Consider the following 22356-nt stretch of genomic DNA (forward strand, 5'->3'; position numbering starts at 1 on the left):
ACAACGAATTAAGGAACGCGTCAAGTTGAACGCCGAGGACTACACTTTTCGGCAATTGCAGGTCGTTTTTAATCCACTGGTGAATTTCGAAAGCCGTAGGCCTACGCACGGATCTATCAAACGCGCACTGAATATTATTCTGACGATTTTCTGAATTATCGAGATCCATGGTACTCACAAAAAGATGAAATCACAGAAGAAACAGCGACGCGAAGCACACACCGCCGACCGCGATCCGCAGGTAAACACAGCCCGGCACGCCGCAGCGAGCGCGCGATGTGTTCGGGCCCACGGCTCCGAAGAGACTGGTGCCTAAAACCAGCGCCTTAGACCGCTCGGCCACGTTACCGCTGGAGCACGAGCGGCGAAACGTTTCCTTTGTAGTACAAAGATCACTCCGAAATGTAAGTGTCTTGGCAATCGCTGTGCCATGTATTTCCACTGCTCTCCCACTGGAAGCGTCTCTTTAGGCCATCCACAACAAGAAAATGCTGTGCCCGCCGTATGGTAGCGACGCCACTTGTCTGTAGCTGTCGTAGTTAAGGAGACAGCATCGAGAGACGTTTTCGTGCTCTGACCAGGTTTCGAACCTGGGCTTTCCGTAACCACTAAAGTATCATAGCTGTACCTGTCAGGCGGAGCTAGAATGCTCCATGTAACAAACATATGTGAGCTCAAGGAGGTTACACGTGAAGAGAAAGCGGCAGGTTAACACGACTACAGCAAAACCCCTGGCAGCGCTGGGATTCGAACCGACGCCTACGAAGAGACTGGTGCCTTAAACCAGCGCCATAGAGCGCTCGGCCATGCTACGTGCGCTGCAATGGGCACCAGTGTTCCTAGCATTTGTAGAAACAGTGCACGCCACAGCTTCCTGTTCTGCTGGGGCTGGCTGCTCATCCATCGCACTTCAAAACAACTGCCCTTTTCGACTACAGAGAGCAGCGGACGTCTGCGCTCTGGGAGGCGACATTACGTGTTGGTGAGGAAGTGATAGTGCAAACTGCGGCCTGCGGAACACGAGTGACAAAATCAAGAGAGCACTGTCATTTCGAGTACTCGTGCACTATCGCTATTGCAACGGCAGTAAGGCAAAACTTTCAAAATTGCCGTGACCAGGATTCGAACCTGGGTTATTGCGGCCACAACGCAGTGTCCTAACCACTAGACGATCACGGCCACGGCCACGAAGCCGCCCACGAAAGCAGCTGGCTGGAATGCAAGTGGCGATACACAGCAAAGCCTAGGCCAAGGTGTACGCCACAGCAGTGTCAGACACGGTCCGCATCACGTGTATACGAGCAAATGAACGTTGCTGCGCTGTCAGGACACTAACTACAGTGGTTAGCTGCATTCACCTCCGTGGCAATATCTTGCAGTCCTCCAAGCCTCTTGACTACAGGTACCCGTATGTGGCTGGATAACAAGTGGATAGATGCCGCATCTCTCTCGCCGTCAGGTGTTGCCACGAATCATACTTAACGTGGCTTTCTGCACGCGTCAGCGTAGCGTCAGTCGATCAAAGTCGGGACAAGTCGCAAAAGAGGAGCAACAAAAACGCGCATTTCCGGTACCGGGAATCGAACCCGGGCCTCCTGGGTGAGAGCCAGGTATCCTAGCCACTAGACCACACCGGATAACGGCGGCAGCGCTCTTCCAGCGAACGCAGCAACCACGCACGGTTAACTGTCGACAACTGTAAAAAATCCACTCTCTCGCGTTATAGAACGGCGTGCTCCGGACGCATTTCGTGGAGACGAACGCCAGCAATGATGAGAGCAAAAGGCGCCTCCAAATCCTGTCGTTGCACCACGCACTGTTCTACGGCAATTCACGAAGCAGAAGCTCACGCCTTGTTGTGCTGTTTTCTTTGCAGGCAATAAGCGCAGCCGTCTTCGACACAGGAAACATTACACGTTTGGCAGCTGTGGGGTTGGAACCCACGCCTCTCAAGAGACTGGTGCCTGAAACCAGCGCCTTACACCGCTCGGCCACGCTACCTACACAACACGCGCGTCACAAGAGCTGCGTCCTACGCCACGAGAACACACCGCAGCGGCACAAAAGTGAGACGTAAAAATTGGCAGCTGTGGGATTCGAACCCACGCCTCCGAAGAGACTGGTGCCTAAAACCAGCGCCTTAGACCGCTCGGCCACGTTACCGCTGGAGCACGAGCGGCGAAACGTTTCCTTTGTAGTACAAAGATCACTCCGAAATGTAAGTGTCTTGGCAATCGCTGTGCCATGTATTTCCACTGCTCTCCCACTGGAAGCGTCTCTTTAGGCCATCCACAACAAGAAAATGCCGTGCCCGCCGTATGGTAGCGACGCCACTTGTCTGTAGCTGTCGTAGTTAAGGAGACAGCATCGAGAGACGTTTTCGTGCTCTGACCAGGTTTCGAACCTGGGCTTTCCGTAACCACTAAAGTATCATAGCTGTACCTGTCAGGCGGAGCTAGAATGCTCCATGTAACAAACATATGTGAGCTCAAGGAGGTTACACGTGAAGAGAAAGCGGCAGGAACACGACTACAGCAAAACCCCTGGCAGCGCTGGGATTCGAACCGACGCCTACGAAGAGACTGGTGCCTTAAACCAGCGCCATAGAGCGCTCGGCCATGCTACGTGCGCTGCAATGGGCACCAGTGTTCCTAGCATTTGTAGAAACAGTGCACGCCACAGCTTCCTGTTCTGCTGGGGCTGGCTGCTCATCCATCGCACTTCAAAACAACTGCCCTTTTCGACTACAGAGAGCAGCGGACGTCTGCGCTCTGGGAGGCGACATTACGTGTTGGTGAGGAAGTGATAGTGCAAACTGCGGCCTGCGGAACACGAGTGACAAAATCAAGAGAGCACTGTCATTTCGAGTACTCGTGCACTATCGCTATTGCAACGGCAGTAAGGCAAAACTTTCAAAATTGCCGTGACCAGGATTCGAACCTGGGTTATTGCGGCCACAACGCAGTGTCCTAACCACTAGACGATCACGGCCACGGCCACGAAGCCGCCCACGAAAGCAGCTGGCTGGAATGCAAGTGGCGATACACAGCAAAGCCTAGGCCAAGGTGTACGCCACAGCAGTGTCAGACACGGTCCGCATCACGTGTATACGAGCAAATGAACGTTGCTGCGCTGTCAGGACACTAACTACAGTGGTTAGCTGCATTCACCTCCGTGGCAATATCTTGCAGTCCTCCAAGCCTCTTGACTACAGGTACCCGTATGTGGCTGGATAACAAGTGGATAGATGCCGCATCTCTCTCGCCGTCAGGTGTTGCCACGAATCATACTTAACGTGGCTTTCTGCACGCGTCAGCGTAGCGTCAGTCGATCAAAGTCGGGACAAGTCGCAAAAGAGGAGCAACAAAAACGCGCATTTCCGGTACCGGGAATCGAACCCGGGCCTCCTGGGTGAGAGCCAGGTATCCTAGCCACTAGACCACACCGGATAACGGCGGCAGCGCTCTTCCAGCGAACGCAGCAACCACGCACGGTTAACTGTCGACAACTGTAAAAAATCCACTCTCTCGCGTTATAGAACGGCGTGCTCCGGACGCATTTCGTGGAGACGAACGCCAGCAATGATGAGAGCAAAAGGCGCCTCCAAATCCTGTCGTTGCACCACGCACTGTTCTACGGCAATTCACGAAGCAGAAGCTCACGCCTTGTTGTGCTGTTTTCTTTGCAGGCAATAAGCGCAGCCGTCTTCGACACAGGAAACATTACACGTTTGGCAGCTGTGGGGTTGGAACCCACGCCTCTCAAGAGACTGGTGCCTGAAACCAGCGCCTTAGACCGCTCGGCCACGCTACCTACACAACACGCGCGTCACAAGAGCTGCGTCCTACGCCACGAGAACACACCGCAGCGGCACAAAAGTGAGACGTAAAAATTGGCAGCTGTGGGATTCGAACCCACGCCTCCGAAGAGACTGGTGCCTAAAACCAGCGCCTTAGACCGCTCGGCCACGTTACCGCTGGAGCACGAGCGGCGAAACGTTTCCTTTGTAGTACAAAGATCACTCCGAAATGTAAGTGTCTTGGCAATCGCTGTGCCATGTATTTCCACTGCTCTCCCACTGGAAGCGTCTCTTTAGGCCATCCACAACAAGAAAATGCCGTGCCCGCCGTATGGTAGCGACGCCACTTGTCTGTAGCTGTCGTAGTTAAGGAGACAGCATCGAGAGACGTTTTCGTGCTCTGACCAGGTTTCGAACCTGGGCTTTCCGTAACCACTAAAGTATCATAGCTGTACCTGTCAGGCGGAGCTAGAATGCTCCATGTAACAAACATATGTGAGCTCAAGGAGGTTACACGTGAAGAGAAAGCGGCAGGAACACGACTACAGCAAAACCCCTGGCAGCGCTGGGATTCGAACCGACGCCTACGAAGAGACTGGTGCCTTAAACCAGCGCCATAGAGCGCTCGGCCATGCTACGTGCGCTGCAATGGGCACCAGTGTTCCTAGCATTTGTAGAAACAGTGCACGCCACAGCTTCCTGTTCTGCTGGGGCTGGCTGCTCATCCATCGCACTTCAAAACAACTGCCCTTTTCGACTACAGAGAGCAGCGGACGTCTGCGCTCTGGGAGGCGACATTACGTGTTGGTGAGGAAGTGATAGTGCAAACTGCGGCCTGCGGAACACGAGTGACAAAATCAAGAGAGCACTGTCATTTCGAGTACTCGTGCACTATCGCTATTGCAACGGCAGTAAGGCAAAACTTTCAAAATTGCCGTGACCAGGATTCGAACCTGGGTTATTGCGGCCACAACGCAATGTCCTAACCACTAGACGATCACGGCCACGGCCACGAAGCCGCCCACGAAAGCAGCTGGCTGGAATGCAAGTGGCGATACACAGCAAAGCCTAGGCCAAGGTGTACGCCACAGCAGTGTCAGACACGGTCCGCATCACGTGTATACGAGCAAATGAACGTTGCTGCGCTGTCAGGACACTAACTACAGTGGTTAGCTGCATTCACCTCCGTGGCAATATCTTGCAGTCCTCCAAGCCTCTTGACTACAGGTACCCGTATGTGGCTGGATAACAAGTGGATAGATGCCGCATCTCTCTCGCCGTCAGGTGTTGCCACGAATCATACTTAACGTGGCTTTCTGCACGCGTCAGCGTAGCGTCAGTCGATCAAACTCGGGACAAGTCGCAAAAGAGGAGCAACAAAAACGCGCATTTCCGGTACCGGGAATCGAACCCGGGCCTCCTGGGTGAGAGCCAGGTATCCTAGCCACTAGACCACACCGGATAACGGCGGCAGCGCTCTTCCAGCGAACGCAGCAACCACGCACGGTTAACTGTCGACAACTGTAAAAAATCCACTCTCTCGCGTTATAGAACGGCGTGCTCCGGACGCATTTCGTGGAGACGAACGCCAGCAATGATGAGAGCAAAAGGCGCCTCCAAATCCTGTCGTTGCACCACGCACTGTTCTACGGCAATTCACGAAGCAGAAGCTCACGCCTTGTTGTGCTGTTTTCTTTGCAGGCAATAAGCGCAGCCGTCTTCGACACAGGAAACATTACACGTTTGGCAGCTGTGGGGTTGGAACCCACGCCTCTCAAGAGACTGGTGCCTGAAACCAGCGCCTTAGACCGCTCGGCCACGCTACCTACACAACACGCGCGTCACAAGAGCTGCGTCCTACGCCACGAGAACACACCGCAGCGGCACAAAAGTGAGACGTAAAAATTGGCAGCTGTGGGATTCGAACCCACGCCTCCGAAGAGACTGGTGCCTAAAACCAGCGCCTTAGACCGCTCGGCCACGTTACCGCTGGAGCACGAGCGGCGAAACGTTTCCTTTGTAGTACAAAGATCACTCCGAAATGTAAGTGTCTTGGCAATCGCTGTGCCATGTATTTCCACTGCTCTCCCACTGGAAGCGTCTCTTTAGGCCATCCACAACAAGAAAATGCCGTGCCCGCCGTATGGTAGCGACGCCACTTGTCTGTAGCTGTCGTAGTTAAGGAGACAGCATCGAGAGACGTTTTCGTGCTCTGACCAGGTTTCGAACCTGGGCTTTCCGTAACCACTAAAGTATCATAGCTGTACCTGTCAGGCGGAGCTAGAATGCTCCATGTAACAAACATATGTGAGCTCAAGGAGGTTACACGTGAAGAGAAAGCGGCAGGAACACGACTACAGCAAAACCCCTGGCAGCGCTGGGATTCGAACCGACGCCTACGAAGAGACTGGTGCCTTAAACCAGCGCCATAGAGCGCTCGGCCATGCTACGTGCGCTGCAATGGGCACCAGTGTTCCTAGCATTTGTAGAAACAGTGCACGCCACAGCTTCCTGTTCTGCTGGGGCTGGCTGCTCATCCATCGCACTTCAAAACAACTGCCCTTTTCGACTACAGAGAGCAGCGGACGTCTGCGCTCTGGGAGGCGACATTACGTGTTGGTGAGGAAGTGATAGTGCAAACTGCGGCCTGCGGAACACGAGTGACAAAATCAAGAGAGCACTGTCATTTCGAGTACTCGTGCACTATCGCTATTGCAACGGCAGTAAGGCAAAACTTTCAAAATTGCCGTGACCAGGATTCGAACCTGGGTTATTGCGGCCACAACGCAGTGTCCTAACCACTAGACGATCACGGCCACGGCCACGAAGCCGCCCACGAAAGCAGCTGGCTGGAATGCAAGTGGCGATACACAGCAAAGCCTAGGCCAAGGTGTACGCCACAGCAGTGTCAGACACGGTCCGCATCACGTGTATACGAGCAAATGAACGTTGCTGCGCTGTCAGGACACTAACTACAGTGGTTAGCTGCATTCACCTCCGTGGCAATATCTTGCAGTCCTCCAAGCCTCTTGACTACAGGTACCCGTATGTGGCTGGATAACAAGTGGATAGATGCCGCATCTCTCTCGCCGTCAGGTGTTGCCACGAATCATACTTAACGTGGCTTTCTGCACGCGTCAGCGTAGCGTCAGTCGATCAAAGTCGGGACAAGTCGCAAAAGAGGAGCAACAAAAACGCGCATTTCCGGTACCGGGAATCGAACCCGGGCCTCCTGGGTGAGAGCCAGGTATCCTAGCCACTAGACCACACCGGATAACGGCGGCAGCGCTCTTCCAGCGAACGCAGCAACCACGCACGGTTAACTGTCGACAACTGTAAAAAATCCACTCTCTCGCGTTATAGAACGGCGTGCTCCGGACGCATTTCGTGGAGACGAACGCCAGCAATGATGAGAGCAAAAGGCGCCTCCAAATCCTGTCGTTGCACCACGCACTGTTCTACGGCAATTCACGAAGCAGAAGCTCACGCCTTGTTGTGCTGTTTTCTTTGCAGGCAATAAGCGCAGCCGTCTTCGACACAGGAAACATTACACGTTTGGCAGCTGTGGGGTTGGAACCCACGCCTCTCAAGAGACTGGTGCCTGAAACCAGCGCCTTAGACCGCTCGGCCACGCTACCTACACAACACGCGCGTCACAAGAGCTGCGTCCTACGCCACGAGAACACACCGCAGCGGCACAAAAGTGAGACGTAAAAATTGGCAGCTGTGGGATTCGAACCCACGCCTCCGAAGAGACTGGTGCCTAAAACCAGCGCCTTAGACCGCTCGGCCACGTTACCGCTGGAGCACGAGCGGCGAAACGTTTCCTTTGTAGTACAAAGATCACTCCGAAATGTAAGTGTCTTGGCAATCGCTGTGCCATGTATTTCCACTGCTCTCCCACTGGAAGCGTCTCTTTAGGCCATCCACAACAAGAAAATGCCGTGCCCGCCGTATGGTAGCGACGCCACTTGTCTGTAGCTGTCGTAGTTAAGGAGACAGCATCGAGAGACGTTTTCGTGCTGTGACCAGGTTTCGAACCTGGGCTTTCCGTAACCACTAAAGTATCATAGCTGTACCTGTCAGGCGGAGCTAGAATGCTCCATGTAACAAACATATGTGAGCTCAAGGAGGTTACACGTGAAGAGAAAGCGGCAGGTTAACACGACTACAGCAAAACCCCTGGCAGCGCTGGGATTCGAACCGACGCCTACGAAGAGACTGGTGCCTTAAACCAGCGCCATAGAGCGCTCGGCCATGCTACGTGCGCTGCAATGGGCACCAGTGTTCCTAGCATTTGTAGAAACAGTGCACGCCACAGCTTCCTGTTCTGCTGGGGCTGGCTGCTCATCCATCGCACTTCAAAACAACTGCCCTTTTCGACTACAGAGAGCAGCGGACGTCTGCGCTCTGGGAGGCGACATTACGTGTTGGTGAGGAAGTGATAGTGCAAACTGCGGCCTGCGGAACACGAGTGACAAAATCAAGAGAGCACTGTCATTTCGAGTACTCGTGCACTATCGCTATTGCAACGGCAGTAAGGCAAAACTTTCAAAATTGCCGTGACCAGGATTCGAACCTGGGTTATTGCGGCCACAACGCAATGTCCTAACCACTAGACGATCACGGCCACGGCCACGAAGCCGCCCACGAAAGCAGCTGGCTGGAATGCAAGTGGCGATACACAGCAAAGCCTAGGCCAAGGTGTACGCCACAGCAGTGTCAGACACGGTCCGCATCACGTGTATACGAGCAAATGAACGTTGCTGCGCTGTCAGGACACTAACTACAGTGGTTAGCTGCATTCACCTCCGTGGCAATATCTTGCAGTCCTCCAAGCCTCTTGACTACAGGTACCCGTATGTGGCTGGATAACAAGTGGATAGATGCCGCATCTCTCTCGCCGTCAGGTGTTGCCACGAATCATACTTAACGTGGCTTTCTGCACGCGTCAGCGTAGCGTCAGTCGATCAAAGTCGGGACAAGTCGCAAAAGAGGAGCAACAAAAACGCGCATTTCCGGTACCGGGAATCGAACCCGGGCCTCCTGGGTGAGAGCCAGGTATCCTAGCCACTAGACCACACCGGATAACGGCGGCAGCGCTCTTCCAGCGAACGCAGCAACCACGCACGGTTAACTGTCGACAACTGTAAAAAATCCACTCTCTCGCGTTATAGAACGGCGTGCTCCGGACGCATTTCGTGGAGACGAACGCCAGCAATGATGAGAGCAAAAGGCGCCTCCAAATCCTGTCGTTGCACCACGCACTGTTCTACGGCAATTCACGAAGCAGAAGCTCACGCCTTGTTGTGCTGTTTTCTTTGCAGGCAATAAGCGCAGCCGTCTTCGACACAGGAAACATTACACGTTTGGCAGCTGTGGGGTTGGAACCCACGCCTCTCAAGAGACTGGTGCCTGAAACCAGCGCCTTACACCGCTCGGCCACGCTACCTACACAACACGCGCGTCACAAGAGCTGCGTCCTACGCCACGAGAACACACCGCAGCGGCACAAAAGTGAGACGTAAAAATTGGCAGCTGTGGGATTCGAACCCACGCCTCCGAAGAGACTGGTGCCTAAAACCAGCGCCTTAGACCGCTCGGCCACGTTACCGCTGGAGCACGAGCGGCGAAACGTTTCCTTTGTAGTACAAAGATCACTCCGAAATGTAAGTGTCTTGGCAATCGCTGTGCCATGTATTTCCACTGCTCTCCCACTGGAAGCGTCTCTTTAGGCCATCCACAACAAGAAAATGCCGTGCCCGCCGTATGGTAGCGACGCCACTTGTCTGTAGCTGTCGTAGTTAAGGAGACAGCATCGAGAGACGTTTTCGTGCTGTGACCAGGTTTCGAACCTGGGCTTTCCGTAACCACTAAAGTATCATAGCTGTACCTGTCAGGCGGAGCTAGAATGCTCCATGTAACAAACATATGTGAGCTCAAGGAGGTTACACGTGAAGAGAAAGCGGCAGGTTAACACGACTACAGCAAAACCCCTGGCAGCGCTGGGATTCGAACCGACGCCTACGAAGAGACTGGTGCCTTAAACCAGCGCCATAGAGCGCTCGGCCATGCTACGTGCGCTGCAATGGGCACCAGTGTTCCTAGCATTTGTAGAAACAGTGCACGCCACAGCTTCCTGTTCTGCTGGGGCTGGCTGCTCATCCATCGCACTTCAAAACAACTGCCCTTTTCGACTACAGAGAGCAGCGGACGTCTGCGCTCTGGGAGGCGACATTACGTGTTGGTGAGGAAGTGATAGTGCAAACTGCGGCCTGCGGAACACGAGTGACAAAATCAAGAGAGCACTGTCATTTCGAGTACTCGTGCACTATCGCTATTGCAACGGCAGTAAGGCAAAACTTTCAAAATTGCCGTGACCAGGATTCGAACCTGGGTTATTGCGGCCACATCGCAATGTCCTAACCACTAGACGATCACGGCCACGGCCACGAAGCCGCCCACGAAAGCAGCTGGCTGGAATGCAAGTGGCGATACACAGCAAAGCCTAGGCCAAGGTGTACGCCACAGCAGTGTCAGACACGGTCCGCATCACGTGTATACGAGCAAATGAACGTTGCTGCGCTGTCAGGACACTAACTACAGTGGTTAGCTGCATTCACCTCCGTGGCAATATCTTGCAGTCCTCCAAGCCTCTTGACTACAGGTACCCGTATGTGGCTGGATAACAAGTGGATAGATGCCGCATCTCTCTCGCCGTCAGGTGTTGCCACGAATCATACTTAACGTGGCTTTCTGCACGCGTCAGCGTAGCGTCAGTCGATCAAACTCGGGACAAGTCGCAAAAGAGGAGCAACAAAAACGCGCATTTCCGGTACCGGGAATCGAACCCGGGCCTCCTGGGTGAGAGCCAGGTATCCTAGCCACTAGACCACACCGGATAACGGCGGCAGCGCTCTTCCAGCGAACGCAGCAACCACGCACGGTTAACTGTCGACAACTGTAAAAAATCCACTCTCTCGCGTTATAGAACGGCGTGCTCCGGACGCATTTCGTGGAGACGAACGCCAGCAATGATGAGAGCAAAAGGCGCCTCCAAATCCTGTCGTTGCACCACGCACTGTTCTACGGCAATTCACGAAGCAGAAGCTCACGCCTTGTTGTGCTGTTTTCTTTGCAGGCAATAAGCGCAGCCGTCTTCGACACAGGAAACATTACACGTTTGGCAGCTGTGGGGTTGGAACCCACGCCTCTCAAGAGACTGGTGCCTGAAACCAGCGCCTTAGACCGCTCGGCCACGCTACCTACACAACACGCGCGTCACAAGAGCTGCGTCCTACGCCACGAGAACACACCGCAGCGGCACAAAAGTGAGACGTAAAAATTGGCAGCTTTTTTTTTTTTTTTGGGCCTCCCAACTCCCCTTATAGCCCGGCCTTACGCTCTCCAAATAACGCCTTCGTCGGCGAGCTTCTCAGCTATAGTTAGAGCTGGTGCCAGACGTAACGTAAACGAAAACGAACGTTGACGAAAGAAAGGAGCAAAGTAAGTCCGCCTCCTCGGAGGCATTCCTCGTCAGAAGGGAAAACAGAAAGTATGCAACGACACTGAAAGCAGTGTAGTGACATGAAGGCACCGTGAAGTGTGAAAACAAAGAGAAAAGTATATATATAGAGACACATAGCCAGCTGGAAGAAGTCAAAGAAAAGTCCAGTCAGCACACAAAGCAAAACGCCGGCCAGCAATGCAAAAAACATGAAACACGGACATACATTGTGAAGAACCGAATAACGGTGAGCACGCCGAAGAAACGACAAAGAAATGGAAAGAAGAAAATGCAATAAGGAAAAACACACCAGGAATCCTGACCAAAGGAAAATCAATGAAACACAACGATATGTCCACAAAAAAAAGGGGGGAGGGTACACTGTCACGCAACGCCTCTCCTTGGCATCACGATCCCATACCAATACATGGCAGAGTGGGAAATAATAAGAAAATAAAGAAAGCGAAAACAAAACATCCCCGCATAATACCATATACGAGGCATTTCCCAAGGGAGATACGTCTCCCGTTTACGTGATATTTATCGTTTCTGGTACTAACTATACATTCATCACAAGACGAGGGCACGTTCAATCACGTCATATTGTTAAGCAGGAAAATATAAATTTAATTAAGTCGACATCGGGAAAAGAGTATAAGCATGCGCCAAGGCGACATGCAAAAAATTCGCAAAAGTCAGAGCATAATCACTGAAAATATAAATTGAATTAAGTCGACATCGGGAAAAGAGGATAAGCATGCGCCAAGGCGACATGCAAAAGTCGCAAAGGTCAGAGCATAACCACTTCGAACACGGGACTTGCCAAGTTCAGCCCATAAGTACGTAAGAAAAGCCAGACGGTCAGTCAGTTTAAGACAAAACAAAGAGTGGATGGTATGACCGAGTAACCAGACGGTGGCGGTGCGCTTGGTGGTCGGGAACGCCTGACACTGGGGTACTATCGCATCTGCCACTATCACCTGCGCCATAGACACCCTGGTGATGAGACTCACCATGTCCCGGTGCAAAACCTCACACAGCTCCAGACCATAAAAGAGCCGCCGCGCCGCGTAGTCGCTGCCGGAAGGAGCGTAAACAGGAACAAACACGACGCCTGCAATAGTGCACGCAATAGCGCGGCCAGTAGGTAGACACTCAATATTCGTGACACTGAGGCCGGGACAGACTAATATAGCAGTACCGGTGACGTCATCAGACACCACATTGTCCACAATAACGTAGTCACACAGATCGGTCAGAAGCATCAGAGCCTCACGTGCCACTTCTTGCAAAAAGGTGACATGGCAACGGGTTTCACATAAAAGAGTGTTTAAGGCAAGGACCGTATACGGACTACGTATTTCGGTAACATCGACTGTAAGAATATGCCACCGACGCGTGTCAGGAACCAGACACAACGCAAGGAACAACAAATGCAGTGTTCACAAGAAGCGAAGCAGTAGCGCCGCGAAGGTAGCGTTTATTGCGGACAAGATCGGCAAAAATGGCATACCGACAGGTGGCAGGTAGCATACACAGAATACACACGAAATAAATATCCACAATAAAGGTCACAACGGCTCCGCCAAAGCAAAGCAACATGTGAACACGAACGGCGAAAATGATCCACCGCAGGCTACCGAACTCCAGGCACAGCTAAAACCAACAATTAAGCACAGACAAGAAGCACAGACAAGAAGAGGCGCCCCGGCACAGTGAGAACGACGCAGTCGAGCGACAGGATCGATAGAAAACAAACCGCCGACGCCGTACACAAAGCAAATCACAGGCACAAAGTGGCACAGCAGAAGGTCATGGGCGCAACCAAACGACGCATACAATCGACAAATAACGGTAAAAGGCATCCCCAACAGGTGCAGACAGGAACATAGGTAAAATAATAAATGATACTGACAGAGTAAAAGTACATATTCGCCGCCAATACAATTCCATGCAGTTCGTCGGCATGAGCGATGAGACATCGCCTCCGACGGGGGCACACACCAGACACAGACAAAGACAATACATAATAACTATAATTATTAAGAATAAAAGTAACGGGCACAACTGCGGAAGCAACGGCGTCACAAGGAGTATACACTGTGGCTACACAGTGACGAAAAGTTCCGCCCGCGTACAACAAATACAAGACACATGTAAAGGCGAATAAAACAGTTCGCACAAATTCGCAGGCACATGCGCCGCCAAACGACGCAAGGTAGTGGCAAGCACAATGAAATATGTCCGCAACGGATGTCACTCACCAGACGCGAGGAAAAAAAAGTATGCGCACAACAAAAGCGGCACATGCACCGGTAAGACAGCGCATGGTAGTGAGAGTTACGGGGTAAACACACAATCAATGCGTGGCAGACCCCAGACACAAACGACGTGACACAACTTGTGAAACAGAAATGTGCACATCGTAAAAAGCACCCGTGCATCCGTAATGATCCAAGGGAGCGGCAATAACGACTAAAATGTGCCTCCGAACGAGCGGCGGATACCCGACACATGTAGAAATGCCAGACACAGTTAGATACATTACAAATAAAAGTACACAAATATGGGTGCAGTGGCGCTACCAAAACGCCACTCGTGAGCGACAATAAAGGTTAAAACGCGCAACAGACCGGTGTCACACAACACAGATGAGGAAACGCCACAAAAAGAACAATGTTAAACTGAAACAACGATGAAAACATGCACGCTGCCAAGCAATGAGAAAATTCACGTTACGTACCGGGGCCAGACCCGTGTCCCACCTCCACTTCCGCCGCCCAGTCACACTTTTCACTAGAAAATACGGGGGGCTGAACCACGTCCGTGCCCATACTAACAGCGGCACCGGAAGGAGCCGCCGTGGCAGGTCCAGCGCCGGCGGCAGAATCAGATCCAGACTCCTGTGAGGGCGGCCGGATGCGACGGCAATGTGAGTCGTCCGATTTGCGTTTGCCTGCCAAATGTGCAGGCGACACGCTCGAAACAACGTCCATCGCCATATCGCTTGCCACGACAGGTGCCGTTTGAGTAAGCAAAACCTTAAGCTGACGAACTTTCTCGTCCCGCTTGGATTCCGCGGAACTCACGGACGCCGCAGGCTGACTGCAAGGGGCAGGCCGCTGCCGACGGCGATCGGAAGCCGACGCCTGCCGCGAGTCAACAACTGCGCGCTGCGAGGCCCGTTGCAACTTTTTCTGTTTAGAGGAGGACTTGTAGGGTGGGACGCAAGTCACCACCGGGGACGGCGTTCGCGCTTTACGAGAAGAAACACCCGAAATACTAGCGCTGCGAATGCGAGTCACGTTGTCAGCCCTCTCAGTCGGCCGTTCCCTACGCGGTTTGGGTTCCGCGGGGGCGTCAAGACGCTCCTCACGGTCAACAACAACGGTGGCAGCATCGGACACATTCTTAGGCACAACAGAGGGAGCAGCCTCGGGAACAGGTTCCGATACGGACAGCGTTACAGCTGCCGGTACGGGGTCAGACACAATCGGTAGCCCAAGTTCATCAACAGCCGGCGGAGCAGGCACGGGGGCCGCTACTTGCACAGGCACAGAAAGCACAGGCAACGCCGGGGAGCTATCAGCAACAAGAACGGGAGGTGTAACGTCCATAGCAACAACGTCGTCTACAATTTCAGGAACAGACACACGACTAGCACGCGCGGGGGAGGCGCCAAGCGCGACCGCCGCCCACGTCACTCGTCCTGACCGTCTGTCCGTGGTAGTTGCACAGGGCGACTACGTTTCGGACAGTCCTGTCGAAAATGTCCGGTACCATTACAAAAAGAACAGGTCGCCGGTTGGCCGCTATAAGTTATAAAGGCCCGATGACCAGCAACAACAACAAAGGACGGTATATGCTGTCGGACAATCATGCGGACACTACGAACACCATTCTCAACATCATAATAGTAAGCTGACGACCATTTCTCTTTTACAACCGAAAGCACTGTACCGTACGGAAGGAAGCTACGAGAAATAGTTTCGTTTCTCACTTCGAATGGCAAGTTAAACACGCGTACAGTACGGATACCATAACCCGCGTTCGACAGCACAACATCACTAACAGTACCGTCAAGGTGCTTAATTTTACGGACACCACCATTAACATTGACTAAAGTGTCACACATATCAGAAGAGGACAATTTAAGAAACAACGAATTAAGGAACGCGTCAAGTTGAACGCCGAGGACTACACTTTTCGGCAATTGCAGGTCGTTTTTAATCCACTGGTGAATTTCGAAAGCCGTAGGCCTACGCACGGATCTATCAAACGCGCACTGAATATTATTCTGACGATTTTCTGAATTATCGAGATCCATGGTACTCACAAAAAGATGAAATCACAGAAGAAACAGCGACGCGAAGCACACACCGCCGACCGCGATCCGCAGGTAAACACAGCCCGGCACGCCGCAGCGAGCGCGCGATGTGTTCGGGCCCACGGCTCCGAAGAGACTGGTGCCTAAAACCAGCGCCTTAGACCGCTCGGCCACGTTACCGCTGGAGCACGAGCGGCGAAACGTTTCCTTTGTAGTACAAAGATCACTCCGAAATGTAAGTGTCTTGGCAATCGCTGTGCCATGTATTTCCACTGCTCTCCCACTGGAAGCGTCTCTTTAGGCCATCCACAACAAGAAAATGCTGTGCCCGCCGTATGGTAGCGACGCCACTTGTCTGTAGCTGTCGTAGTTAAGGAGACAGCATCGAGAGACGTTTTCGTGCTCTGACCAGGTTTCGAACCTGGGCTTTCCGTAACCACTAAAGTATCATAGCTGTACCTGTCAGGCGGAGCTAGAATGCTCCATGTAACAAACATATGTGAGCTCAAGGAGGTTACACGTGAAGAGAAAGCGGCAGGTTAACACGACTACAGCAAAACCCCTGGCAGCGCTGGGATTCGAACCGACGCCTACGAAGAGACTGGTGCCTTAAACCAGCGCCATAGAGCGCTCGGCCATGCTACGTGCGCTGCAATGGGCACCAGTGTTCCTAGCATTTGTAGAAACAGTGCACGCCACAGCTTCCTGTTCTGCTGGGGCTGGCTGCTCATCCATCGCACTTCAAAACAACTGCCCTTTTCGACTACAGAGAGCAGCGGACGTCTGCGCTCTGGGAGGCGACATTACGTGTTGGTGAGGAAGTGATAGTGCAAACTGCGGCCTGCGGAACACGAGTGACAAAATCAAGAGAGCACTGTCATTTCGAGTACTCGTGCACTATCGCTATTGCAACGGCAGTAAGGCAAAACTTTCAAAATTGCCGTGACCAGGATTCGAACCTGGGTTATTGCGGCCACAACGCAGTGTCCTAACCACTAGACGATCACGGCCACGGCCACGAAGCCGCCCACGAAAGCAGCTGGCTGGAATGCAAGTGGCGATACACAGCAAAGCCTAGGCCAAGGTGTACGCCACAGCAGTGTCAGACACGGTCCGCATCACGTGTATACGAGCAAATGAACGTTGCTGCGCTGTCAGGACACTAACTACAGTGGTTAGCTGCATTCACCTCCGTGGCAATATCTTGCAGTCCTCCAAGCCTCTTGACTACAGGTACCCGTATGTGGCTGGATAACAAGTGGATAGATGCCGCATCTCTCTCGCCGTCAGGTGTTGCCACGAATCATACTTAACGTGGCTTTCTGCACGCGTCAGCGTAGCGTCAGTCGATCAAACTCGGGACAAGTCGCAAAAGAGGAGCAACAAAAACGCGCATTTCCGGTACCGGGAATCGAACCCGGGCCTCCTGGGTGAGAGCCAGGTATCCTAGCCACTAGACCACACCGGATAACGGCGGCAGCGCTCTTCCAGCGAACGCAGCAACCACGCACGGTTAACTGTCGACAACTGTAAAAAATCCACTCTCTCGCGTTATAGAACGGCGTGCTCCGGACGCATTTCGTGGAGACGAACGCCAGCAATGATGAGAGCAAAAGGCGCCTCCAAATCCTGTCGTTGCACCACGCACTGTTCTACGGCAATTCACGAAGCAGAAGCTCACGCCTTGTTGTGCTGTTTTCTTTGCAGGCAATAAGCGCAGCCGTCTTCGACACAGGAAACATTACACGTTTGGCAGCTGTGGGGTTGGAACCCACGCCTCTCAAGAGACTGGTGCCTGAAACCAGCGCCTTAGACCGCTCGGCCACGCTACCTACACAACACGCGCGTCACAAGAGCTGCGTCCTACGCCACGAGAACACACCGCAGCGGCACAAAAGTGAGACGTAAAAATTGGCAGCTGTGGGATTCGAACCCACGCCTCCGAAGAGACTGGTGCCTAAAACCAGCGCCTTAGACCGCTCGGCCACGTTACCGCTGGAGCACGAGCGGCGAAACGTTTCCTTTGTAGTACAAAGATCACTCCGAAATGTAAGTGTCTTGGCAATCGCTGTGCCATGTATTTCCACTGCTCTCCCACTGGAAGCGTCTCTTTAGGCCATCCACAACAAGAAAATGCCGTGCCCGCCGTATGGTAGCGACGCCACTTGTCTGTAGCTGTCGTAGTTAAGGAGACAGCATCGAGAGACGTTTTCGTGCTGTGACCAGGTTTCGAACCTGGGCTTTCCGTAACCACTAAAGTATCATAGCTGTACCTGTCAGGCGGAGCTAGAATGCTCCATGTAACAAACATATGTGAGCTCAAGGAGGTTACACGTGAAGAGAAAGCGGCAGGTTAACACGACTACAGCAAAACCCCTGGCAGCGCTGGGATTCGAACCGACGCCTACGAAGAGACTGGTGCCTTAAACCAGCGCCATAGAGCGCTCGGCCATGCTACGTGCGCTGCAATGGGCACCAGTGTTCCTAGCATTTGTAGAAACAGTGCACGCCACAGCTTCCTGTTCTGCTGGGGCTGGCTGCTCATCCATCGCACTTCAAAACAACTGCCCTTTTCGACTACAGAGAGCAGCGGACGTCTGCGCTCTGGGAGGCGACATTACGTGTTGGTGAGGAAGTGATAGTGCAAACTGCGGCCTGCGGAACACGAGTGACAAAATCAAGAGAGCACTGTCATTTCGAGTACTCGTGCACTATCGCTATTGCAACGGCAGTAAGGCAAAACTTTCAAAATTGCCGTGACCAGGATTCGAACCTGGGTTATTGCGGCCACAACGCAGTGTCCTAACCACTAGACGATCACGGCCACGGCCACGAAGCCGCCCACGAAAGCAGCTGGCTGGAATGCAAGTGGCGATACACAGCAAAGCCTAGGCCAAGGTGTACGCCACAGCAGTGTCAGACACGGTCCGCATCACGTGTATACGAGCAAATGAACGTTGCTGCGCTGTCAGGACACTAACTACAGTGGTTAGCTGCATTCACCTCCGTGGCAATATCTTGCAGTCCTCCAAGCCTCTTGACTACAGGTACCCGTATGTGGCTGGATAACAAGTGGATAGATGCCGCATCTCTCTCGCCGTCAGGTGTTGCCACGAATCATACTTAACGTGGCTTTCTGCACGCGTCAGCGTAGCGTCAGTCGATCAAAGTCGGGACAAGTCGCAAAAGAGGAGCAACAAAAACGCGCATTTCCGGTACCGGGAATCGAACCCGGGCCTCCTGGGTGAGAGCCAGGTATCCTAGCCACTAGACCACACCGGATAACGGCGGCAGCGCTCTTCCAGCGAACACAGCAACCACGCACGGTTAACTGTCGACAACTGTAAAAAATCCACTCTCTCGCGTTATAGAACGGCGTGCTCCGGACGCATTTCGTGGAGACGAACGCCAGCAATGATGAGAGCAAAAGGCGCCTCCAAATCCTGTCGTTGCACCACGCACTGTTCTACGGCAATTCACGAAGCAGAAGCTCACGCCTTGTTGTGCTGTTTTCTTTGCAGGCAATAAGCGCAGCCGTCTTCGACACAGGAAACATTACACGTTTGGCAGCTGTGGGGTTGGAACCCACGCCTCTCAAGAGACTGGTGCCTGAAACCAGCGCCTTAGACCGCTCGGCCACGCTACCTACACAACACGCGCGTCACAAGAGCTGCGTCCTACGCCACGAGAACACACCGCAGCGGCACAAAAGTGAGACGTAAAAATTGGCAGCTGTGGGATTCGAACCCACGCCTCCGAAGAGACTGGTGCCTAAAACCAGCGCCTTAGACCGCTCGGCCACGTTACCGCTGGAGCACGAGCGGCGAAACGTTTCCTTTGTAGTACAAAGATCACTCCGAAATGTAAGTGTCTTGGCAATCGCTGTGCCATGTATTTCCACTGCTCTCCCACTGGAAGCGTCTCTTTAGGCCATCCACAACAAGAAAATGCCGTGCCCGCCGTATGGTAGCGACGCCACTTGTCTGTAGCTGTCGTAGTTAAGGAGACAGCATCGAGAGACGTTTTCGTGCTGTGACCAGGTTTCGAACCTGGGCTTTCCGTAACCACTAAAGTATCATAGCTGTACCTGTCAGGCGGAGCTAGAATGCTCCATGTAACAAACATATGTGAGCTCAAGGAGGTTACACGTGAAGAGAAAGCGGCAGGTTAACACGACTACAGCAAAACCCCTGGCAGCGCTGGGATTCGAACCGACGCCTACGAAGAGACTGGTGCCTTAAACCAGCGCCATAGAGCGCTCGGCCATGCTACGTGCGCTGCAATGGGCACCAGTGTTCCTAGCATTTGTAGAAACAGTGCACGCCACAGCTTCCTGTTCTGCTGGGGCTGGCTGCTCATCCATCGCACTTCAAAACAACTGCCCTTTTCGACTACAGAGAGCAGCGGACGTCTGCGCTCTGGGAGGCGACATTACGTGTTGGTGAGGAAGTGATAGTGCAAACTGCGGCCTGCGGAACACGAGTGACAAAATCAAGAGAGCACTGTCATTTCGAGTACTCGTGCACTATCGCTATTGCAACGGCAGTAAGGCAAAACTTTCAAAATTGCCGTGACCAGGATTCGAACCTGGGTTATTGCGGCCACAACGCAGTGTCCTAACCACTAGACGATCACGGCCACGGCCACGAAGCCGCCCACGAAAGCAGCTGGCTGGAATGCAAGTGGCGATACACAGCAAAGCCTAGGCCAAGGTGTACGCCACAGCAGTGACAGACACGGTCCGCATCACGTGTATACGAGCAAATGAACGTTGCTGCGCTGTCAGGACACTAACTACAGTGGTTAGCTGCATTCACCTCCGTGGCAATATCTTGCAGTCCTCCAAGCCTCTTGACTACAGGTACCCGTATGTGGCTGGATAACAAGTGGATAGATGCCGCATCTCTCTCGCCGTCAGGTGTTGCCACGAATCATACTTAACGTGGCTTTCTGCACGCGTCAGCGTAGCGTCAGTCGATCAAAGTCGGGACAAGTCGCAAAAGAGGAGCAACAAAAACGCGCATTTCCGGTACCGGGAATCGAACCCGGGCCTCCTGGGTGAGAGCCAGGTATCCTAGCCACTAGACCACACCGGATAACGGCGGCAGCGCTCTTCCAGCGAACACAGCAACCACGCACGGTTAACTGTCGACAACTGTAAAAAATCCACTCTCTCGCGTTATAGAACGGCGTGCTCCGGACGCATTTCGTGGAGACGAACGCCAGCAATGATGAGAGCAAAAGGCGCCTCCAAATCCTGTCGTTGCACCACGCACTGTTCTACGGCAATTCACGAAGCAGAAGCTCACGCCTTGTTGTGCTGTTTTCTTTGCAGGCAATAAGCGCAGCCGTCTTCGACACAGGAAACATTACACGTTTGGCAGCTGTGGGGTTGGAACCCACGCCTCTCAAGAGACTGGTGCCTGAAACCAGCGCCTTAGACCGCTCGGCCACGCTACCTACACAACACGCGCGTCACAAGAGCTGCGTCCTACGCCACGAGAACACACCGCAGCGGCACAAAAGTGAGACGTAAAAATTGGCAGCTGTGGGATTCGAACCCACGCCTCCGAAGAGACTGGTGCCTAAAACCAGCGCCTTAGACCGCTCGGCCACGTTACCGCTGGAGCACGAGCGGCGAAACGTTTCCTTTGTAGTACAAAGATCACTCCGAAATGTAAGTGTCTTGGCAATCGCTGTGCCATGTATTTCCACTGCTCTCCCACTGGAAGCGTCTCTTTAGGCCATCCACAACAAGAAAATGCCGTGCCCGCCGTATGGTAGCGACGCCACTTGTCTGTAGCTGTCGTAGTTAAGGAGACAGCATCGAGAGACGTTTTCGTGCTGTGACCAGGTTTCGAACCTGGGCTTTCCGTAACCACTAAAGTATCATAGCTGTACCTGTCAGGCGGAGCTAGAATGCTCCATGTAACAAACATATGTGAGCTCAAGGAGGTTACACGTGAAGAGAAAGCGGCAGGTTAACACGACTACAGCAAAACCCCTGGCAGCGCTGGGATTCGAACCGACGCCTACGAAGAGACTGGTGCCTTAAACCAGCGCCATAGAGCGCTCGGCCATGCTACGTGCGCTGCAATGGGCACCAGTGTTCCTAGCATTTGTAGAAACAGTGCACGCCACAGCTTCCTGTTCTGCTGGGGCTGGCTGCTCATCCATCGCACTTCAAAACAACTGCCCTTTTCGACTACAGAGAGCAGCGGACGTCTGCGCTCTGGGAGGCGACATTACGTGTTGGTGAGGAAGTGATAGTGCAAACTGCGGCCTGCGGAACACGAGTGACAAAATCAAGAGAGCACTGTCATTTCGAGTACTCGTGCACTATCGCTATTGCAACGGCAGTAAGGCAAAACTTTCAAAATTGCCGTGACCAGGATTCGAACCTGGGTTATTGCGGCCACAACGCAGTGTCCTAACCACTAGACGATCACGGCCACGGCCACGAAGCCGCACACGAAAGCAGCTGGCTGGAATGCAAGTGGCGATACACAGCAAAGCCTAGGCCAAGGTGTACGCCACAGCAGTGACAGACACGGTCCGCATCACGTGTATACGAGCAAATGAACGTTGCTGCGCTGTCAGGACACTAACTACAGTGGTTAGCTGCATTCACCTCCGTGGCAATATCTTGCAGTCCTCCAAGCCTCTTGACTACAGGTACCCGTATGTGGCTGGATAACAAGTGGATAGATGCCGCATCTCTCT

General features: G+C 53.1%; 1 protein-coding gene and 36 non-coding genes across 37 annotated transcripts in view; all 37 read right to left on the reverse strand.

Annotated features, from left to right (window-relative positions):
- The window catches only part of LOC126204020 (KH domain-containing protein 3-like), a 16445-nt gene extending 1522 nt beyond the window's left edge, over positions 1-14923 (reverse strand). The window contains exons 1-2 of the mRNA XM_049938482.1: positions 14050-14923; positions 12320-12420 (exon numbers count right to left, since the gene is read on the reverse strand). Coding sequence (XP_049794439.1) covers positions 12320-12420; positions 14050-14923 — 975 coding nt within the window. The remainder of the gene's footprint in view (positions 1-12319; positions 12421-14049) is intronic.
- Positions 1108-1179, reverse strand: Trnah-gug (transfer RNA histidin (anticodon GUG)). The gene has a single exon. It is a non-coding gene; the product is annotated as a tRNA-His (tRNA).
- Positions 1566-1637, reverse strand: Trnae-cuc (transfer RNA glutamic acid (anticodon CUC)). Its single transcript has one exon. It is a non-coding gene; the product is annotated as a tRNA-Glu (tRNA).
- Positions 1920-2001, reverse strand: Trnal-cag (transfer RNA leucine (anticodon CAG)). The gene has a single exon. It is a non-coding gene; the product is annotated as a tRNA-Leu (tRNA).
- Positions 2082-2163, reverse strand: Trnal-uag (transfer RNA leucine (anticodon UAG)). The gene has a single exon. It is a non-coding gene; the product is annotated as a tRNA-Leu (tRNA).
- On the reverse strand, positions 2920-2991 carry Trnah-gug (transfer RNA histidin (anticodon GUG)). Its single transcript has one exon. It is a non-coding gene; the product is annotated as a tRNA-His (tRNA).
- Trnae-cuc (transfer RNA glutamic acid (anticodon CUC)) lies at positions 3378-3449 on the reverse strand. The gene has a single exon. It is a non-coding gene; the product is annotated as a tRNA-Glu (tRNA).
- Trnal-cag (transfer RNA leucine (anticodon CAG)) lies at positions 3732-3813 on the reverse strand. Its single transcript has one exon. It is a non-coding gene; the product is annotated as a tRNA-Leu (tRNA).
- On the reverse strand, positions 3894-3975 carry Trnal-uag (transfer RNA leucine (anticodon UAG)). The gene has a single exon. It is a non-coding gene; the product is annotated as a tRNA-Leu (tRNA).
- Positions 4732-4803, reverse strand: Trnah-gug (transfer RNA histidin (anticodon GUG)). The gene has a single exon. It is a non-coding gene; the product is annotated as a tRNA-His (tRNA).
- On the reverse strand, positions 5190-5261 carry Trnae-cuc (transfer RNA glutamic acid (anticodon CUC)). Its single transcript has one exon. It is a non-coding gene; the product is annotated as a tRNA-Glu (tRNA).
- Positions 5544-5625, reverse strand: Trnal-cag (transfer RNA leucine (anticodon CAG)). Its single transcript has one exon. It is a non-coding gene; the product is annotated as a tRNA-Leu (tRNA).
- Positions 5706-5787, reverse strand: Trnal-uag (transfer RNA leucine (anticodon UAG)). The gene has a single exon. It is a non-coding gene; the product is annotated as a tRNA-Leu (tRNA).
- Trnah-gug (transfer RNA histidin (anticodon GUG)) lies at positions 6544-6615 on the reverse strand. The gene has a single exon. It is a non-coding gene; the product is annotated as a tRNA-His (tRNA).
- On the reverse strand, positions 7002-7073 carry Trnae-cuc (transfer RNA glutamic acid (anticodon CUC)). Its single transcript has one exon. It is a non-coding gene; the product is annotated as a tRNA-Glu (tRNA).
- Trnal-cag (transfer RNA leucine (anticodon CAG)) lies at positions 7356-7437 on the reverse strand. Its single transcript has one exon. It is a non-coding gene; the product is annotated as a tRNA-Leu (tRNA).
- On the reverse strand, positions 7518-7599 carry Trnal-uag (transfer RNA leucine (anticodon UAG)). Its single transcript has one exon. It is a non-coding gene; the product is annotated as a tRNA-Leu (tRNA).
- Positions 8358-8429, reverse strand: Trnah-gug (transfer RNA histidin (anticodon GUG)). Its single transcript has one exon. It is a non-coding gene; the product is annotated as a tRNA-His (tRNA).
- Trnae-cuc (transfer RNA glutamic acid (anticodon CUC)) lies at positions 8816-8887 on the reverse strand. The gene has a single exon. It is a non-coding gene; the product is annotated as a tRNA-Glu (tRNA).
- Trnal-cag (transfer RNA leucine (anticodon CAG)) lies at positions 9170-9251 on the reverse strand. Its single transcript has one exon. It is a non-coding gene; the product is annotated as a tRNA-Leu (tRNA).
- Trnal-uag (transfer RNA leucine (anticodon UAG)) lies at positions 9332-9413 on the reverse strand. Its single transcript has one exon. It is a non-coding gene; the product is annotated as a tRNA-Leu (tRNA).
- Trnah-gug (transfer RNA histidin (anticodon GUG)) lies at positions 10172-10243 on the reverse strand. Its single transcript has one exon. It is a non-coding gene; the product is annotated as a tRNA-His (tRNA).
- Trnae-cuc (transfer RNA glutamic acid (anticodon CUC)) lies at positions 10630-10701 on the reverse strand. Its single transcript has one exon. It is a non-coding gene; the product is annotated as a tRNA-Glu (tRNA).
- Trnal-cag (transfer RNA leucine (anticodon CAG)) lies at positions 10984-11065 on the reverse strand. The gene has a single exon. It is a non-coding gene; the product is annotated as a tRNA-Leu (tRNA).
- Positions 14924-16571: 1648 nt separating the features above from the next.
- Trnah-gug (transfer RNA histidin (anticodon GUG)) lies at positions 16572-16643 on the reverse strand. Its single transcript has one exon. It is a non-coding gene; the product is annotated as a tRNA-His (tRNA).
- A 386-nt stretch (positions 16644-17029) lies between these two features.
- On the reverse strand, positions 17030-17101 carry Trnae-cuc (transfer RNA glutamic acid (anticodon CUC)). Its single transcript has one exon. It is a non-coding gene; the product is annotated as a tRNA-Glu (tRNA).
- Positions 17102-17383: 282 nt separating this feature from the next.
- Positions 17384-17465, reverse strand: Trnal-cag (transfer RNA leucine (anticodon CAG)). The gene has a single exon. It is a non-coding gene; the product is annotated as a tRNA-Leu (tRNA).
- An 80-nt stretch (positions 17466-17545) lies between these two features.
- Positions 17546-17627, reverse strand: Trnal-uag (transfer RNA leucine (anticodon UAG)). Its single transcript has one exon. It is a non-coding gene; the product is annotated as a tRNA-Leu (tRNA).
- Positions 17628-18385: 758 nt separating this feature from the next.
- Trnah-gug (transfer RNA histidin (anticodon GUG)) lies at positions 18386-18457 on the reverse strand. Its single transcript has one exon. It is a non-coding gene; the product is annotated as a tRNA-His (tRNA).
- Positions 18458-18843: 386 nt separating this feature from the next.
- On the reverse strand, positions 18844-18915 carry Trnae-cuc (transfer RNA glutamic acid (anticodon CUC)). The gene has a single exon. It is a non-coding gene; the product is annotated as a tRNA-Glu (tRNA).
- Positions 18916-19197: 282 nt separating this feature from the next.
- Positions 19198-19279, reverse strand: Trnal-cag (transfer RNA leucine (anticodon CAG)). The gene has a single exon. It is a non-coding gene; the product is annotated as a tRNA-Leu (tRNA).
- An 80-nt stretch (positions 19280-19359) lies between these two features.
- Trnal-uag (transfer RNA leucine (anticodon UAG)) lies at positions 19360-19441 on the reverse strand. The gene has a single exon. It is a non-coding gene; the product is annotated as a tRNA-Leu (tRNA).
- A 758-nt stretch (positions 19442-20199) lies between these two features.
- On the reverse strand, positions 20200-20271 carry Trnah-gug (transfer RNA histidin (anticodon GUG)). Its single transcript has one exon. It is a non-coding gene; the product is annotated as a tRNA-His (tRNA).
- Positions 20272-20657: 386 nt separating this feature from the next.
- Positions 20658-20729, reverse strand: Trnae-cuc (transfer RNA glutamic acid (anticodon CUC)). The gene has a single exon. It is a non-coding gene; the product is annotated as a tRNA-Glu (tRNA).
- Positions 20730-21011: 282 nt separating this feature from the next.
- Trnal-cag (transfer RNA leucine (anticodon CAG)) lies at positions 21012-21093 on the reverse strand. The gene has a single exon. It is a non-coding gene; the product is annotated as a tRNA-Leu (tRNA).
- Positions 21094-21173: 80 nt separating this feature from the next.
- Positions 21174-21255, reverse strand: Trnal-uag (transfer RNA leucine (anticodon UAG)). Its single transcript has one exon. It is a non-coding gene; the product is annotated as a tRNA-Leu (tRNA).
- Positions 21256-22013: 758 nt separating this feature from the next.
- Positions 22014-22085, reverse strand: Trnah-gug (transfer RNA histidin (anticodon GUG)). The gene has a single exon. It is a non-coding gene; the product is annotated as a tRNA-His (tRNA).
- Positions 22086-22356: the final 271 nt, after the last annotated feature.

Source organism: Schistocerca nitens, chromosome 1 (genome assembly GCF_023898315.1).
Source record: "Schistocerca nitens isolate TAMUIC-IGC-003100 chromosome 1, iqSchNite1.1, whole genome shotgun sequence".
Lineage (NCBI taxonomy): Eukaryota > Metazoa > Arthropoda > Insecta > Orthoptera > Acrididae > Schistocerca > Schistocerca nitens.